The following is a 17,381-nucleotide window of genomic DNA, read 5'->3' as shown; positions in this document are numbered from 1 at the left end:
CTTTGTTTGTCCATTTGTTTAGGATGACAAGTAGTAGAAACAAAAACTTGGTATCTAGCTTACCCCATAATATCCTCTAAAAGTGACTAAGGAATTTTGTATCCCTATCACTACAATACTTCTTCACAGTCCAGGAGATCTAACTACCTCTTTGAAAAACAAGTCAGGTACATGTCAACATCATTAATCTTTTTACAAAGAATAAAGAAAGTCATTTTGGAAAATCTATTGACAAACATAAAAATAGATTTTTTTTCCCTCCTTGAGTTTGTGGTGAATGCAATACAAACTCCATTGAAATATCAAGCCAAAGACTATTAAGAACAAGCAAAGGATTATACAAACCATGTGACTTAACTTTTGATTTGGCCATTTTACAAGTAATGTCATTTTCATAAAATTTTTGCATATCACATTCCTCGTAGGGCCAATAAAAATGTTCACGCACAATGTCTAAAGTCTTTTAAACCCCAAAGTGTCCCATTAACATTCCCTCATGTGCTTCTTTTACTAAAAGATCCTAAAAGAACACTTAGGCAAATACAATCTTTATCTTTAAAAAAATAACCATTGTGCCTAAAATGCCAATTGGTTCTAACATTTCTGCAAGTAGCAAAAATATCAGAAGATTCAGAATCATGCAGGTATATTTCTTTCAAAAATTCAAGACCAGATAATTTTGTTCAAATATTAGAAAGTAACATTTGCCTTGAAGACAAAGCATCAACCACAATTTTTTTGCTTTATGACATATAGAAATTGATGGAGGACCATTTGAAGGGAGCCACATTGGACCTTTGATTGGAGCCATCACTAGGATAATGGAAGAGAAAGAAGGACTGCAAAGAACTCTATTTTTGTGGAGAATAGTTTATTAGCTAGGAGAATATGCATTTCTACGATTTGGGTTTTGCTTGTGAGAGGTTGGTGATGATGTTGGTGGCTCTTCATTGTTGCGGCGTGAATCGCGCTTCTGGTTTGAAGGAGATGCCTGGTTCTCAAGGTTTTGATCTTATGTGCTTCAGGTTGATGGTGGTTGGTAGAGAATGAAGAAGCTTCACGACGACATTGCTCAAAGGCGCGATTCGGTTTCGCGATGTTTGTGATGGAGCGTTTGGAACAACGACGCAGCCAATGCGTGATATGTTGGCGAAAGGTTTTTGGGTAGGGTTTCGAAATCTCTAATGATGGAGGTGCGAAGATGGTAACTGACCATGAGCGAGGCGATGACGACTAGGGTTAGGTGGTGGCTAGGGTTTCTGTCTAGGATGAAATTAGGGTTTCTGGAGGCAGGAAATGATGATGACGTGTCAAGGGTGATGTATCCACGTCAACCAATAACTGCCATGTAATTCACTGATTGGTGTTGTGGACATTTTTTCGTTAATGATTTAAACGTCGTTAGTCAAAAACACAAAATTGAGCACAAATTACGATATAAGAGATTACATTGAACATTAAAAAAATGAGTCCCACATCGAATAAAGTTGACGAAAATAGGGACCAACAGTGGTATATGCCTTTAATTTACTTTTGAATATATAAACACAAGCAGTGTTTTGATTACAAGTACATAATCAAATAACTCTTAGAGAGAGAGGATAAAATCAATACAATGAAGTATGATAACTTGAAAGACTTTTTCTTGTTCTAAGAATAGGCTCAGATGATGTAAGCTTTTAAAGAGAATAACAACGTAACAATTCAATGATAGCAAAAGTTCCTATATTCACTTTTGCAAGTCCTCCTTATATAGCTTTGTTCGAAAGATGACTGTTACTCAGAAAGAGTTAACCTTTTTTATTGTAGATGGCTTCAAGTACTAAGATTTGTACTATTTTGCATCTTGGGAAGAGCAACATTGCTTTAGCCGTGAGAGTTTTTACAACTATGGCAGGACATAAAGCTTTAAGGAAAGATTCCATGAAAGTCATCCTATTTCATAACATCTTTTTATCCATGTATAGTGCTTTTGAGTAAAGCTTGGTATTGTCATTATCTTCAGAGATAAAGAGAGAAAAAGCAAAGCAAACAAAGATACAACATGCTCATGCATTTAATTTTCTTACGTTAAAAGAGCGTTTAAGCATGATTCATAATATTAGCGTTTTTAACGTGAGTCTATGCTTTTCAAAATAATGTCTCACTTAATAAAATGTTCAGGGTTTATTGCTTCTTTCTTTAGTTGTGATTTTGTCAAGTATTGTTTACTCTTCTATAACTGGCACGTCATAATTTATCTTGCTAGCATTTAATAAGGATATTCTAATATGCACTTTGCTTAGATGTTATACTTCATTAAACAATATTTCGTTAAATATTGTACGTTAAACTTCAAAATTCGAGTTTCTAGATAGTCTAGTATCTCTAGACAATCTTGTCTTAACAATCTTCCCCTTTTTTATGTTTAACTAAAACACATGCTAAATAAAATATGTTTATGAGAGTTTTGAAAGGATTTAGACGATATCAGTCAAAGTCTAAAGATTTCGAAAGGCTTTTAACAGGTTTTTAATGTTGTTGTTCAAAGTAAAATTGTATCCTTTTGGATTGTTTACTCATCTCACATTTTAAACGATATACATTCATAGTGTTTATATATATATATATATATATATATATATATATATATATATATATATATATATATATATATATATATATATATATATATATATATATATATATATAAGCTATAAGAGCAAATGAGTTTAGACAATATGTTTATCATAGCGTTTATATATGAGATCTATTGAATAAAAAATAAGTTTAAATGATATCACATAGCATTTATGTATATCAGATTTATTAGATTAAAATAAATCTAAATGATATCTCATAGTGTTTATATCAGAGCTATACAAATATACGAGTGATATTTATTAGTAGGATTAGACGTTACTTAGATAAATTTTAATCATGTTAGTCATAATAAAATGAGAGTCAAAATATTAAAGTAGACTATTCAATATCAAATATGAATGATGTATGACTTTCATAAGTCAAATCATTTATGCAATGCATACGTATATAAGAGCAAATCAACATATCATATATACCAAAGCAAATAATGTATGTCAAATCAAATGCATAAACAATATTAGAAGAATGGAGTGGTATGAAAATGTATCAAAGTAGATGATTGTAAAATTTGTTCTCAAAATATATTCAATGTTTTAACAAAAATTATATAAGTGCTTTGCCCTAGCTCATGTACTCCCTCTAGTTCCCTCTGACTTAGATAACCTATAAGTGTTGAGCACTACAAATAACTCCCCATTTTTCTATCTTTTTCCTTTGTAAAAATTCCTTTTTAAACCCTTTCAGTTTCTAAGTCTTTAAAATTAGGCTAGTTTGTGATTTGGATGTTAATTAGGATTTTCTTGTAGAATTGTATTTAAGTGAGTGTTTTAGAAGAATACATAAGTTTTTGTTTAAATTTTGGTTCTTTCTTTTCCAAGTTTAGCTTATTTTAATTGTAATCATCAGTTTTTTCCATGCCATGAGTAGTCGGTCACACTATTGCAATATGTATCGGTAGGTACATACAGTACATATACCCCCAAGCCTTGAGTGTGGGTGGAGACAGAAGCCAAAATTGTTTGTTGTCGCTTGATTGTTCCTTTGAAAATATGATTGTTGGTGATAGGTGGATGTGTCGTCTCGTGAATCGTGTTGATGCCTCGCACACATGCTGCTAGCAATAGCATTGAATTCGTGGATCTGGCGATCTTGGTGGCACCCATGTCCCTTGGGTTTTCTATAAATAAAGGCAAGTGGTTTTGTCATTTTCACCTCTTTTATTCATGCCACTCTTCTTTGACTGCACAGTTTCTATTTTTCTTTCTTGTTTAAGATAATAATGTCTGTTATTAACATTTCCTCATCGGAAGGATCCTCTAGTTGGGAAGGTATGGGGTATACAAATGGCGCTTCTTTGTCGTCTTCATCACTCGAATCATCTTCAGGTGATCAGGAGTTGACCGAATGGAATTTACCGAATCATACTACACTTGTACATACTACAAATAAGGGTATAATCGAGGATGAGAACCAAGATAAGGGTAAAAAGAAGGCCATGGAAAAATAGAGTAGTCACACTGTTAAGGAAATTCATGTCGACATGGCAATTGAAGGGGACAAGCTAAACCTGCTAGAAATTCCAGGGTATGATTAGGTCGTGCATGAAGTCCACAAGTATGTTACCCAATTCTGACAAGGCAATTTGCATCCTCCTCATCATCTCCCTTAAATCCATCTGATTGTCCAAAGCTTCCTTCGATACAAATCACCACATTCCTTTTGGTTACCATGTGAGCTTAAGGAGTTTTCGCTCAACTCCACGATAGATGTCAAAATGTTTTGAGTATAAGATCCACTTAAAACAGTTTCCTGGTCTTCACACTCTAATGTTGTCCTCTTTGTGCAAAGGTAATTATTCACCAACTAATCTTTGTGCAAAGGTAATATTATTCACCAACTAATCAAAAATTACCTATAAATATATACTCTAATATTAAAGTCAACTCAAATTTGATTGGTTAAAACAATTAATGTTATAATAAAAATATAATTAATATTTCAACAGCATTTGACTTATATCTATTGACTTATATCTTTAGCTTTTTCCATGAGCTTTTAATTAAAATCAATCTAATTACAATTCAATTCTCTTTAAACATGATTAACATGTTTATGCTAATTAGATGTTTAGCTGATTTTAATCTTAGTCAATCGATTTTCTCCATCACATCACAGTATTGCAATCAACATGTATCGGTCAATAGATAGAGTACAAAAATTCATAACTCAAACTCGAGCATGAGCTAATCTCATGTGCAAAAGAGAAACTCATTTTTCTTGTGATACAAGGAATTTAATTAATTGGATTGCCTCCATTGCAGATTGGATGTAATAGATTGTAAGTGAGGGGTCACTTTTGTAGAGGTGAATAAACAAGACAAAAAAAATTATAATGCCACAGTACAAGAAAAAGAATGACATCAATTTTATAGCATGTTCTAGGATTACAACAACAGGAGGTAGAAAAGCCTCTAGCTCAAACTACACCCTTAATTAGGCTAAGGCCATTATTATGAAAAGAGTCTAAAATGAAATTTTAAGCAAACATAAACTACATGAATCAACGGATTCATGCTACAAACATGACATACAAAAACTAACAAGTGATCGAGTAAATCTCTCTCATCTAGTTATTCTTGCATCCGGTGAGATAGGTCCGTGCAAGCAAGAAATACTTCTCTTTCTGTCTTTTGTACTCCTTGTATCGAAGGAAAAAGTAACCAAGATAATCAAATTCAATTGGGGACATCTTTGCCTGTTTATCATCAGAAACAATATCAACAAACAATAAAGGACGTCGTTCGACTAAGAAAGCATTGAGAATAAAAGAGGAAAATATACTACCTGAATCACACCCCACAATGCCCAGAAAACGTGAGAGGCAAGGGAAAATGTATTTGCCTCAACATACAAAGCTTCAAGATCTTTCTCGGACACCTGTATTATATTAAGTAAATGATGATCTTAAAGAAACACAGGAGATATCTATTATAGGACACGAAAATAAACTTATATTCATATTTCCAATAACTTATATACCCTGAAGTGCAAGTGTCTTCATGCTACAATATTGCTATATATATGCAACAAGGCATACTGAGATAAGGCTATTTCAAGTTAAAGTCAAATTTGAATAAACTTCAAGGGTACGACAAAAGTGGGGATTTCGGGAAGATATTTAGGCAGTTTTATGTAACAAAGATCAGTCTTAGGCACACCAGCAAAAGGAAACATCACTCCAACAGGAAAGGCAACCTAATATAGTTGATACACCAAAGGGCTAGAGTGTCGAAGTGATTAAAGGCTAATGGAAAATAAGATGATCATGGCATAATTGATGGATTGTGTACATCTTATTTTTTAGATGATTGACAATCTGGAGACAGTGAAATAAAATACAAAAGAAATATTTAATCCCATTCAGTGTGATTGGTACCTCATGGGGTCTTTCAGGTTGTAAGTAATGCCTGAAGAAATGATATTGTTCATTTATATTTGGGTACCTGCATTATGAAAATGATGAACTGAAGTAACAAACAGAAACCTAATTAAAAGAGAGAAGCAAGGATAAAGAACTCACAAGTCGAAGTCACAATCAAAACCAGCATATTCTGCAAAGTGGTTTCCTATGTCATAGCCTCTATAGTTGTATGATGCATATTCATAATCAATGAAGTAAAGTTTATCTGGAGAAATGTCAGACTAAATTAAGAAAAAACAAAAGATGAAAACCTCATCAATTAATAAAAAAGCTGGTTATCTAAACATCATCTCTTCACATGTGAATGTTAAAATATTTGTGAATTCCAGAGTTTGTTATAAACTGAGAATGAATAAATTCACATCAGAAATTCCTGTTAACAAGCAAACTAATTAAAAAAACAAACGCATTACTTATTCAAAAAAATACTCATTGTGTTGGTTTATGACTAATGTTGTGTACTTCTTCTGCTTTAATTTAAATCCCGAATAATTAAAATTGGAGTTAGTATACTAAGCTCATGATCCAAACGGTGAGGTAATTTTGTACTCATTTAGCAACCATTGAAGAAAAACAGATATAACAATTTTTCTTGAACAAAACCATGCAACACCGTTACATTCTTAATTTTGATAATGTTTCCTAATCCGAAATAAGTAAATTGTACCAATGCTTGGCTCATGAGTATATCATACACACATTTTACGAAGAAAGATAAAGGAAATATTAAAACTGTGTGTGTGTGGATGCAGTGATGATATAGAACTCCCAACTCTTGAGAGTGAGTTCATAGACATGGCGTGCATAGAATAGCAAGCACAATAAATAAGCTACTGTCTTTTCTATAATAAATAAATAAATACATTAACAAGTAGAAGCACAGGCATGCTTACAAGCGAGTTATTTAGATACCTTCTTCATAATTAATCATTATATTTCCAGAAAGCAAGTCGTTGTGAGCAAAAATTACAGGAGATTTGAGTAGATCACACAATCCCTGTCACAAAAAAAAAAAGAAATATATATATATAACCTAGTCAAGAGAAGAAATTATGACCATAAATAAAATGAACCAATGACTACAACTAATTTAGCCTTTTCAATAAAAAAATAGTTTAATTAAGTTTTAAGTATCTCATAAATTTGGGTATTTTAAATTGAATCCTTATCAAAAAATTGTTTTATTGAGTGCTCAAATGTTTTCTTATTTTCGTTTAAATACCTCACCCTTTGATTTTTGCCATTTACGGTATGGTGTAACCGATACTTCTCATCTATAACTCACCGATCAACTCATTTTTTTCTCTCCAACTCGCTCCTTCCCTTTCCAATAGAGTTGATTGGCAAGTTGGAGATGGGAAGACGAAAGTAATGGCCATGTCATCCCGGCAAAATCAAACGGTAGGATACTAAGGTTAAAACGAAAAATATTTGATGCACTCAATAGAGCAAAAATTTTTAATAGGAACTTAATTGAAAAAATCCCTAATTGATGAGGTACTTAAAACTTAATTAAGCCAAAAAATAATCTTCACAAGCACAAATGAGATGGAAAAGATTATGCCTGGAAACTTTGGCCCTTTCTTTGTTGGATATGTCCTAATAAATATTTAGTAAAAGTGTTTGGACATTGACAGCAAAAAAGATGGTAGTCACCACTAAAAATATAAACTTAACTTTCAAATCTAGTTATTAGAGTTGGACTTCAAATATGTTGGTAATTTATATTCGTTTGACCCCTGCATTACAATCAAAGATAAAAACAAATATAACAGCTAAGAAACGTCGGAAAGAGCAAGTACCTTGAGCTCAACAATTTCATCATGAATTTCCTTGAATGAAATCGTTTCATAAGTCTTCTGGATTTCACTATCATCAAATTTAAGAACAGATGCTGGAAGAAAAAGTGGCTTACTCAAATACTAATAATACCAATCTTTCAGGCATAAACATACAGAAGCCGTTGTCAAAAGCATATTGCATGAGGTTAATCTAGCTTGATGATAGTTTTAATATATTGAAGCAGTACATCATCACATAGGACTAAGAATACAGAATGAAAAGCGTAAGAAACTTTTAGGTAACAAAAAACAAACCCCAAATAGATTGTATTTTTATAAATAATTCTATTAGTCCAAAAACAATGACAGATTTTTCACAAGACATAACAGGTCATTCTGGTATTATAAGTTACTTTCAAAATATTCCCTAGCATGTGATCTTTAAAAAAAACAGTTGCTTTCAAAACTAAAAATCAGAGAATGGTGAAACTGAAAAGACTAAAAAGGGGAGTTCAAAACTTCAGAGAAGGAATGATAGAAATCAACAAATCAAATTGACTTCAAACAAAATTACAGAAGTAACTCATCAATTGAAATAGAATCGGACAGAGACCACACTAGAAAAAAGAAAAGATAATAGACCTTTCTCAAAGAACTTCCAAACATCATTCCATAATTGAGGTTCCTTTGAACCTGGAATTTCCACATAATGAAATCTTTTAAGTTGCTTAGCTATTTTAGCAGTAAGCTTTGGTTCCCGCATATCTGCCACGGAGAAAATGTATTCACGAAGTCATTAAACCAGTGTAGCGGTAAACAAAGTATAAAAACAGATAATTGAGAACTTCAGCTTAGAGCCTCCTCATGATCAAAAGTCAGCATCAAGTCTTAGGTTGGGTTAGGGAAGTACATAGTTGCTACATTTAAAGATAGTTGAACATTCATGAAGTTTTCCATTTGTACCTGAAGGTGATAGAGTTTGAGCATTAATAAAAGATTGCACCATGCCATTCCCAAATATGCCGAGCCACTTAGCACCAAATCCTGCAGCTGTGATGAATTTGGTAGCCTAAACACCAAATTTTACACCAAACTTCAAGTAAACCCATTGAGTAAAATACAGATAAGCAACTAATTTAACAATTATAAACTATAATCTTTTTTCACCATCAGAATTCATATCTTTCTCTGATCACAATCTACAACCGACATCCTCCGTGCACATCTAAGCAGGGATATAAATGAATAGTATACCTACAATTTCAACAAGTTTTCTCTTTCTTTTCTTATGATTAATGAACAAAGTTTTGCAGCACATCATCTACAAGGGACTTGTGTTGATGTGGATTTTAACAGTTTTGTTTTTGAAGTCGTGGTTTGCTTATCTTCTTAATAAATATTATTTTAACTTTTAATTTGGCCTTATCTATATGGCAGAATAAAAAAAAATGAAATCCATAATACATACTCAAGAAATTATATATTTATATTGAAAGACATTTTTAAATCCTACTCCCAAAAAATATAAAAGCCATGCAACATCATCTAACATAGGAAACAAAAATTTGCATAAGATTATTTTAATTATTTTCTTATGCTGCTTCAGAAAGTGGAGAAAAATAATTCAACAATAATAAAGGAATAAATATGTTAACATATTTATCTTATTTTATCATCATTATAGTGTGTCAAGGGTTACTCTATTTATTTATCATGATTATACTGTGTCTAAGGTTACCCTATTTATTATGTACAACCCTATACACAATATAATTATGATAAATAGGGTAATCCTTGACACACTATAATAATAATAAAATAGAATAAATATCCTAATAAAATAATTGTATTACCAAATTTATCTCAACTGAAGATTAGTAAGCTCAAAATGAAAGCTAAAGTTTAACTTTACAATTAGAGGTGTCAATTTATCCCTGTGTGTCCAAGGGCTGGCTCACTATAATGATCCAATTTTTTGCCACCTAACGAGGAGTTTTTAAGCCCACTTAGTAAGGGGTGGACCATGGCTTAAAGGCTTCCGGCCAAGTTATGTCTATATCAAAAGATGTTTTCCATTAAAAAAAAAAAAATTCAACTCGACCACACTAGAGTTCCTGAACTTGATCTCAAACAAAATAACTTTAACTCAACCTCAACCTAAAATATCTTTAACTAAACCAAAGACATAGTACATTAGTTTAACCCCAATAAAGGTAATTTTAACTTGACCTCAATCTCGACTAGAGTATCTTGAACCCAACCCTTTGAATATGTTCAACTCAACTTTGACCAAGATATTTCAATTCCATCTCAACTAAGGAATCTTCTCCATGGTCTCAGCCGTATATCAGCCTTAACCAAAGCATCTTTAGCTTGGCCATGGCTAGACCATTGTCAGTTCAACCTTGACCAAAGTATTTTTACCTTGGCCTCAATCACATTATTTTGAATTCTACCTCAACTAGACTAATTTCACACCAACCTCTACCAGAGCATCTTCAACTCAATTTTAACTAGGATATCTTCAACTCGAGCACGACCCAGGCATTTTCAGCTTGGCAATGGTAAATCGATGAAAATCTTAGCCCATGAACAAATAATAAAATATGATACAATCCTGGAAAGTATTACTGCAACGTATATTTCAGTTACCCCTAACTTTCAATTATTCATCAACAAGAGAACAACATTGCAGAAATAACAAAAAGATATAGACGGCTACATCAACACTACATGACTGCAATATTTGACTCAAGAAAGGACGCACAAGCATTCAGTGACATGGCTAGTTTTGTATGTAATCATGCAGTAAAGTGTCTAACCTGCAATTCCCGCTGACGATCTATAATGTACTCAGTGTTGGGTCCATATAATCTGATGGTTATAATTTCCTCAATACAATTTTCTTGTTTAACTGAAACCTTGAGTACTGACAGACAATGACAAATGAATCAACCACATCAACAACAATACCGATGAGCGACAAGCAATTAAACAACCAGATGAAAGTTTAGCTGACTCTATTTCTGGATTTGTGAAGTAAACCGTTCACCAGACATAGCCGTTCAGCATGTGAAAATCAATCTTGAGATGAACAAAAATTGTATTCTTTCTTAAAAAAACAACATCAACAGAACAACTCACACAAATTTGTAATTCCCCCAGATATTTTCTCAATATCAAAGCAAAAATCATCCAAATCTGCCCACGCCTTGAACATATCCTTGCACATATTTCTGCAAGAAACAAAACGAAAAAAAAAAAAGAAAAAAAAGGGAAATGATGCAATTTCAAGAATAGAGATGAAACTGATTTAGCAACATTTAATAACATAAATAAACAAAAAATCAACGGTTCAACATCGAAAGACGTATTCTATTATAGGCATCACACCCCACTCAACACCTAATCCAAAGAAATTGAACATTTCTAATTAATCTAGAACCGCCAAACCCCAATTGATACGTCTTCCCAGCAAAACCTGACCCTCCCACTTTCCCACCTTTTCCCAGCAACCATACCAAGAAACAAAGAAACCCATGAAAGTTCAAACGAGAAGCGCGCGAAAAAGGAAAAATCAATACTTTATTCTTTATTTTTATTGAAAACAAAAGAAAACAAAAATGAGAATCACGTACAGGACGAGAGGTGTCATATGAGGAAGTTCGAGCGAAGGGTCGATGGTAAGCTGCGAGGGATGAATCTTCGAGACATAGTCGTGGCTAGCTTGCTCTGCAACTTCAACGGGGTTCCAGATCTTAACCTCTGCACCCATTGATTGAACCAAACGAGAAGAGAGAGAAAAAACAAATAACGAAGGAGGGCAAAAAAGAAGAACACGGTGATGGAAAATGATGTATGAAGAATATTTTGTTGTGTGGTGTGGTGTTGCGTACGTTCAAATCAGAGGTGTCTCCTGCTATGGCGTTAAGAGGATTTTTTGTTGTCCCACTAAATAACGAAAATGGATTTTCTGCGATCTGAAAGAGGCGGCGCCGTTATAAATCTGACCGTTAATCCTTTTCTTCGTCTAATAAAAAGATGGTTGAATGATTTCATTAATATGTATTTTTTATATGTGTTTTAATTTGATTTTTATTTTAGAAAACTTAGTGCAACGTGGTCGTTTTTATTAGTATTATATTAATAATATTAAAAAGGTGTTATATTGCATGTGGTAGTACTATCTCTTTTACAACATGTGTGACAAATTTTTATTTTAAAAAACAAATTAAAAAAATCACGAATACATAATACATTTTTAACATTAGTATAGTATTATAGAAAAAGACCGGATTATATGAAATTATAAAAAAATAAAAACTAAATTAAAAAATATAAAAATAATCGATTTAAAAAAAAATTAAATTCAAAAAACATGATCAAAATTAAAGGATTTAAAATATTTATAGATAAGTTTAAGTTGAGCTGAGATCTATGCACTTTTTTTGAAACTGCAGAGGATCTTAATTCCGATATGACCAATTTAGACAGCACACGCCACCGCCTATTTTTCCGTCCGGCGTCATTGTGATTTGACGCCTCCTTAATTAGTTGATTTTATAGATTCTTAGTTAGTTAATTTAATGTTGCTTCCGGCAACAAAACACCATTTCCTAAAATAAATAATCATTAGTCAAAATTTAGTTCAGATTCCGTGCGTCATATAAATATATATAAATTTTTGGATTTTTTTTTCTAATTTTACTTTTAATATCTAAATTTTGTAACATTTTATCTTTTGAATTTTTCTCTTTCCTACAAATTTGGGATACCTGTCTAATTGTAGTATATTTTTGGTTTAATAGGTTCGGAGGTCCCTATATTTGTGGGTTCGTTTCAATTAGGTCCTCCAATTTTGAAAGTGATCAATTTGGTCCCTAATTTAACAAAATTGAGTCAATAATACTCTTTCCGTTAAATGCAATGGACGTCATTAACTTTTTAAACATGTGGTATGTTGAAGCATCCTTCAAATAAAACTGTGCCACCTACAAATAAAAGGAGAGAATTAAAATATATTTTTTTAAACCTATATTTTTTAATTCATTATTTATTCAAACTAGTTGAGTAAGAATTAAAATATAAATTAGAAAAAAATGCACCAACTCTTGTAAAAGAAAATGGAAACATTATAAATGAAGGTTGTAACATAAGTTTGGTTTGGACAAAATTTTCAAACTAATTCAATTAGATGTTAAAGTAGGTTTGTTAATGGTATTAAAAATAGTTGACAAGATGATGACTTAGTCTGTGTTCGTTTGAAGTGATTTCTTTATTCACGTGAATAAGTGAAGATTAATTTAGAAGAATAACGTTGTTCTTTTGGGCCGATTTGCGACGATTTGGTCGGATGTAAAAGCGCTGATTTGTGAGAATACACTGTTTAAGTCATCTCGCCTTAGGTGCGCGGATTTGCGATGAAATGGCATAGAAAGACTGATATGCCCTGCACGGATTTTCTGAATTACACACTGTTAGAAATGTTACTCCATTCTCATTTTTAATAACCGATTAAAAGCATATCAAATAAGTTAAAAATTAAAGACATGCATCGTGCTTTCACGTGAAAGAAGGCATGTACCGTGGTTTGAAGAGTAAAGTGGACTGTGGGCATGTGAAGACCAGCTTGCACTGTCCTTGGAATGCAAATCTTGAATTTAAAAATTGCTTTTGCAGCACATTGTTGAAACGAGATTCCCTGTTTGACACAACCATTCACTGGCATTGACTGCAAAGGAGAGAATCGTGGCAAAGCGGTTTGAATATCAAAACATTAACCATGCACGCCATTAATAAGTTGTTGGTTGGTAGATAAACAACCAAGTGAGAAGAGTTTTACTTTAACCAGCTTTGCCCAAGTATGTGTGGTGAAGTATTGAAGTCAGAGTGAGCAGTTGTGTGAAGGAGAGGTAATGTTTCTTTCCGTTTTGATGTGGTAGTTGCAGGAAGAAGCATTGTGATTTACTTGAAGAGGCAGACAATGTTGAATGGAGGAGCAAGAACGTTGTTGAGGACGATGAGGAAGAACGTTGTTGATGATGATGAGCGACTGGATGAAGCTGCCAAACGTGGAAGCAGGGGTTGAAGAAGTTCAATTGGTGACGGTTGTGTATTCGGAAAGAAGAAGAGATGATCCGGTTGGTCCTTTCCGCAGGAGAAGCATGCGTAATCGAGGTATAGAGTTGCAGGTTCTGGAACTGGGAGTCGTATTCGGTTACACGGAGGCGTAACCGATTACAACTTCATGAAGAATTTGCCTTAATGGCGTATTTGGTTACAGGTTCACGTAACCGGTTACAGCTTATTCCAGATCCGTATTCCGTTGCATAGTGGCTTCTCCGGTTGCATGCACGGTGTGCGCGTGTTTGTTCGTTTGGATTGCCTTGGTATCCGGTTGATGAGGTTGTGGTGTGTGAGTTATTTGGACTTCCATATGTGCATTCCTTCCTCCGTCGCAGTCATTGCTTGACTTCATTCGTTTATGGAAGTGATGGGATGGTTTATGGAAGTGATGCCACCGTTGGGGTTATGCACACCTCAGATGAAGAATGGGAGGAGGGAGAGCAGGGAAATGTCTTCCATGGAGAAGAACATGAAAGTTTGTCCAGTGGAGGAGAGGTTGATGGGGATGGTTGTGGACAGGAGGAGGAGGACGGGGGTGTTGAGGTTTTGTGCCAAGGGTTTGAACTTGTACATGTAGGATAAGCCCGAGAGTGGTTTGGTTTTTGTTAAGCAACAGCCTAACCATTTAACTATTTGTATGTGTTGCAGGTGTATGTAATTATAAGGTGCATTTGGTAAGCTACGGACGTGCATAGGATTGGTAAGCTACGGAAAAATCACATGTGTAGTAAACATAGTTATGTATGTGTCCACTTTCATTCGTTGTATATCATTTCTTGATTTATATTGTTGTTGTTTCACACTTTCTCTGGCCACAAGAAGACCATTTTTCACATATGGAGAAGTATCTCAGAACGTTTGTACTCCTTTGTGTACCTGTTGATTTTTGAAGGAGCAACTTTTGGACATGTATTGGTATAAACAAACAGTTTGGTTATGTTTCTTTCTTTTTTGTTGATGAGGACTATTGTGTTAATGTTTATAACTCTATCTTTGTAATTAATTGCAGTTGTATTCCGAAAAAGGTCATGTAGCAGAGAGGGTCACCATCTTTGACCAACAAGGAAACACAGGTCAGGGATAAAAACTTGATTATTGTGTCCATTTCGTATATAGTTGTAGTGTTAAAGACAATGTTGTTCTTCCCATAACATGTGTAGGTTACTAATGAACTTCCTCTTATGCTTTGATTAGAGATTTTTGAGGTGGAAAAAATTGGTGGGTGTATGTTAATAATTTTGTATCGGTACCTGGTTGCGTTTCCTAAGTTGGTGTGTTAAATCAGTCAGCAGAGTGAGTTGAAGGTAGATATTTAACAATGTTCACAGTTTCTTTTAACCATTATATGATATAAGTTATTGATGTCATTTTTGTAACAGGTTTGTTTGGGAATTGTGACTCAATTTATTTGAATATTGACCATTGAAAGTAGTATCTGATTGGGTTCATTACAAATGTGAGTCCGTACTGAATCTTGGCTTAAGTCTTAAGTCTTGCTGAAAAATCTTGGTTTAAAGATTGTCAAGTGTCTTCAATAGGTATGTTTCATATTATTACATTTAATTAATGTGCATGAATGTGGTTTATTAACTAAATAAATATGATGTATTTTGTTTATTTATGATATCAATGCATGAATATTGTTAAATAGGATATGATTACGTGAATATATGAAGTTAATGATGTTGTTGATTTTAGTTGTATGTACAAATGAAGTTGTTAATTAGTATGTATTTTGTTAAGTAAATATAGATGGAAGGACAATTAGATTTATCATATTTGGACCGTGAAGATATAGATGATGATGTGGTTGGTGTAGACTTCAATATTATCGCATTGATACGTCAACAATTACAAATAACGACTTCATTGGTTGTAGTAACAATGTTATGCATTGTTGCACACGCGTTGAGTATCTTGAATATGTACTCTAGTGATTCCAGTAGTGTAAGCAATTACCTACCAGACAGAGATCGTCGTAGGGAGCAATTAATGTCATATCTTGTGCATACGGTTCGGTGCCGCGACATCATTAGGATGGGTCCAGAGGCATTTGTTAATCTTTGTGAGAGACTAAGATCAACCGGGTTAGTTAAGGATGTCATTCAGTCGACAGTGGAGCAACAAGTTGCTCACTTTCTTCATATAATTGGCCATAATGTTAGGAATCGAAGTGTGACATTTTTCTTTCATCGATCTGGTTCGACGGTTAGTAGACACTTTCACAATGTCTTGGATGCTATCTTAACTTTGGAATCGGAATTTATAATTCAACCCTCAGGAAATGAGATTCATCCATATGTCTTGAACAACAATCGATTTTACCCGTACTTTAAGGTACTCATATGAACATATTTGTAGATGTTATTTCATCAAAGTATGATAACAAAATTTTGGTTTATGATGACTTGTTATTTTTATTATTAGGATTGTTTAGGGGCCATAGACGGTACTCATGTTCGTGTAAATGTGCCAAGACGTGAAGCTCCAAGATTTCGAGGAAGAAAAGATTGGCCAACTCAAAATGTGTTTGCGGCGTGTGATTTTGACATGAAATTCACATATGTTCTTGCTGGGTGGGAAGGGACTGCATCTGATTCAAGAATTTTAAAAAATGCTCTTCATCGAGATGATCCGTTGGTTATTCCCGAAGGTCAGTGTGTACATTGCGATGTTGAAGATTTTATTTAGTAGTGACTAATTACCTCTTTGTGGGAAAAATTGTAGGAAAATACTACCTCGGTGATGCTGGATTTATGTTGAAAAGCACAATTTTGACTCCATATAGAGATGTAAGATATCACCTTAAAGAATATACACGTAGAGGACCACAAAATTCAAGGGAGTTGTTTAATCATAGACATTCATCGTTGCGAAATGTAATTGAAAGAACTTTTGGTGTATTGAAAAAACGATTCCCTATCATTGCAAGTGGCACTGAACCACACTATGTGTTGGAGACAATGACAGACATTATATTAGCTTGTTGTATCTTACACAACTTTCTTCGTGGCGTGGATAACGATGAAGCATTACTTGATGAAGTTGATCATGAGTTGAATGAAAGGGAAGACCATAATGTTTCATCATCTCAAGTTAGAGAAGATGACCATAATGTGGCGAGATTATCAAAACTCGTAGTTATTGTATTTAATTGTGTTGTATGACTGTTTGATGTTATGAATATGAGAAGAACATTATATTAAGGATGTTTATTGTTAACTTGTGACCATTTTGTTTATGAATTAGGTATAAAATGAACAAAGGTAAGGCAGCCGCCCTTGAGTCCTATGCTCCTACTAGAGAGTTCATGAAGTGGATAGAGGACATGGACGCACGTCTTCTACACTCTATGATTGAGGAATCACAAATCGGTAATAGGGTTGACGGAAGCTAGACATCCAAAGCAT

General features: G+C 33.6%; 1 protein-coding gene across 3 annotated transcripts; it reads right to left on the bottom strand.

Annotated features, from left to right (window-relative positions):
• Nucleotides 1-4,984: 4,984 nt before the first annotated feature.
• LOC108332158 (probable ethanolamine kinase) lies at nt 4,985-11,872 on the bottom strand. 3 transcript variants are annotated; one of them, XM_052876161.1, is made up of 11 exons: nt 11,484-11,871; nt 10,990-11,081; nt 10,668-10,774; nt 8,809-8,914; nt 8,488-8,610; nt 7,867-7,958; nt 6,977-7,061; nt 6,164-6,194; nt 6,020-6,086; nt 5,428-5,520; nt 4,985-5,338 (listed from the first exon to the last, which is right to left on the bottom strand). In XM_052876161.1, the coding sequence occupies exons 1-11, from the start codon at nt 11,618-11,620 to the stop codon at nt 5,210-5,212; spliced, it is 1,062 nt and encodes a 353-aa protein (XP_052732121.1). In that variant the 5' UTR covers nt 11,621-11,871; the 3' UTR covers nt 4,985-5,209. The 3 variants fall into 3 exon arrangements, with proteins under 3 accessions (XP_052732121.1, XP_017422815.1, XP_052732122.1); XM_017567326.2 differs by having other exon boundaries at nt 6,164-6,269; nt 11,484-11,870; XM_052876162.1 differs by lacking the exon at nt 8,488-8,610 and having other exon boundaries at nt 6,164-6,269; nt 11,484-11,872.
• Between the last annotated feature and the right edge of the window lie 5,509 nt (nt 11,873-17,381).

This window comes from Vigna angularis, chromosome 4 (genome assembly GCF_016808095.1).
Source record: "Vigna angularis cultivar LongXiaoDou No.4 chromosome 4, ASM1680809v1, whole genome shotgun sequence".
NCBI lineage: Eukaryota > Viridiplantae > Streptophyta > Magnoliopsida > Fabales > Fabaceae > Vigna > Vigna angularis.
This window is presented reverse-complemented; position numbering and strand designations above follow the sequence as displayed.